This window comes from Habropoda laboriosa, unplaced genomic scaffold (genome assembly GCF_001263275.1).
Source record: "Habropoda laboriosa isolate 0110345459 unplaced genomic scaffold, ASM126327v1 scaffold447, whole genome shotgun sequence".
NCBI lineage: Eukaryota > Metazoa > Arthropoda > Insecta > Hymenoptera > Apidae > Habropoda > Habropoda laboriosa.
In genome coordinates, this window is record NW_017100624.1 from 977545 (window position 1) to 979939 (window position 2395).

Sequence of the window (2395 nt, forward strand, 5' to 3'; positions counted from 1 at the left end):
TTTAGCTGTAGAGTATAGCTTTTCCGAAATTTTCTACCTCCACTTCCTCACTTCCCTTCTTTGAAATAACCCAGAATTTGCGCTTCGAAATTTCTCCTATCCATCATTCGCAAGTGTTCCAATTTCCACAAACTAACTTCCAAGTATTTAAAAAAAAATCTTTTCCGTACGATATACGAAACTTCACGAAATCCATTTCAAGCGTAACTCACTCGAAATTTGTTACAGACATTCCATAACGTCGTCGTAGCCGCCTGCAGCAGATCTTCCATTCGTTGTCCCTCCGTGTCCGCCTTCAATTGGCGCGATTTCTGCTCGTTCATTTGACGACTCAATTTTTCCATTTCTTCAGCATTTCTGACATACACGTTTGTCCAATTAAAACCTCCGAATCGCAAGGTAAAGAAACAGCAACGAACGTCGATGAAGAGGGGGAGAACTTACTGTTCCGCGTTCTTCATCTCCGAAAACTTTCTGGTCTCCATCTCGGCGATAAGTTCTTGCCTCTGCTTTTCTAAGGCCATTTTCTCGTGCTCCGTGGCCACCCGCATTTTCTGCAGATTATCCTTGGTCGCCCGCTGACCCAGAAACCGGTTCAGAACGTCCTCGGACCTGGTCGCTCCAGTGGCGCTGCGAAGCTTGGCGAACACCTCTTCCAGTCGTGTCACCTCGTCCTTGGTAATGTCCTCTGTCGACTGTATACGGCTTTTCCCACGTGTGTCGAAATCATCTCGCGGACGCGAATGGAATATCATCTTTTCCATCCGTTCGAGTTCCGTTTTTCGTTCCAATACGCGTTGCCTAATCGTAATCCACTTTGAGCCTATTTGTCGCCAATGAATTATACGTATATTGTTGCTTGTACTTTGCAGATGTTGTATTGCAACGATCGATCAAATCTTGGGAGACCGGCTGGGTCAAAAATGACCCATTAGCGAGTTTTTAAGAGAAGTGAATAGTATTATAGTGTGCAACCTTCTGGATTTCTTTGCTGCATTTATACTTCTATTTTGTTCTTTATTTTATTTTATTAGCAATCAGAATAAATTTCTATGAGCCAGTTTGCTAACTTGGGTGCTGTTTTCAGCACCTCTTAAAGCTTGATGAGAACTCGTCCATTGACGAGGCCTCCTTAACCGTCAATTTGGTCTGTTGGCCATGTGTCGATATGAATCTAATTTTTCAATCATCTTTTAGTTACATGAAAATTCACTTTTGGAAAATCGCTAATAAGTCGTTTCTAGTGTTAGGGATATTTTATTTGATAAATATTGTGGCGGTATGTTTTATGTTTTTTTGTTTTAATTTCAATGCAGAAAATTACTAAGTGAAGGGACACTGCTTTGCTCTTCTTAAAAATTCAGAAATACATGTTAGTTTGTTTCAAGCAGTTACCTTAAATAATTTGTTTAGTCTCGGTACAGAAAGTAATTTTTTAAACGATTCATTACTTTACGTTCTACTTTCCATTCAATATTTCAAACAAAATAATATTCGTTTGTTCAAACCTGTATTCTTCATGCACAGCATGGCGCTCTTTACTAGAATTCGTCACCTCAATTTCTTCTTTTATCAACGTTTCCAGCATATTATCTTTCAATGTAATAGCTTCCTCCTTCACACCCTGTAAAAAAAGAACGTATTTACATCGACTTTACATTCTTTCTCGAAGCATAAAATTTCACTTCGTTAATTCAATTCATTCCTTGCCTGAAGTCGTTTAACTTCATTCTCTTGCTCCCTCATTTCGTCCTCCAAACTCTTCAAAGAAGATGCATAAAGCACAGATTTCTCTTTCAAATCGGCATGCATGGATCGATACTTCATCCGTGCAATATTAGCTTTAATCTGCATCATTCTGGTGTGCTCCAAACGTACTTCGAGCTTAACAATTTTCTGTGTGAACAGAAACATGATAGATTCTCTGACAATATACAGGGTGGGCCACCTAATTATCTTCTCTAACTACGGTGAGCAATTTAAATGGTTTCAAAGGGTGCATAAGATAAAAGGAAAATTTTTTCCTTTTTTACACAAATTGGACTCTAAAATTTTAAATCAAATGTCAAACGCTTCCTTTCATATTTTGCCATTTCTTCCATCTAATTCACCCCTCGAAACCGTTTAAATTACGCGAGAAAAACTGTTCTCTTACCGCCATAATCAGAGAAGATAAATAGCCCACCCTGTATATATCCTGCAGTGATCTCTTTTGGTCTCATTGTTCTAACTCACGTTTCTCAACGGGTTCTCCGTCTTCTTCTTAAATATCTTCTGCATCTTATCGCTCATTAATTGACCATATTCCTCCAGTAGCAAGTGTAATCTTTGCTGTCGCTAAGAATTATTTACGCTCGGATATGGTTATACATTCACGCGGAATAGCCTTCAAGAG

General features: G+C 39.0%; 1 protein-coding gene across 1 annotated transcript in view; it reads right to left on the minus strand.

Moving 5' to 3' along the window:
- LOC108576754 (coiled-coil domain-containing protein 151) overlaps positions 1 to 1854 on the minus strand; it is a 4028-nt gene extending 2174 nt beyond the window's left edge. The window contains exons 1-4 of the mRNA XM_017939810.1: positions 1711 to 1854; positions 1509 to 1624; positions 445 to 801; positions 213 to 357 (exon numbers count right to left, since the gene is read on the minus strand). Coding sequence (XP_017795299.1) covers positions 213 to 357; positions 445 to 801; positions 1509 to 1624; positions 1711 to 1854 — 762 coding nt within the window. The remainder of the gene's footprint in view (positions 1 to 212; positions 358 to 444; positions 802 to 1508; positions 1625 to 1710) is intronic.
- Positions 1855 to 2395: the final 541 nt, after the last annotated feature.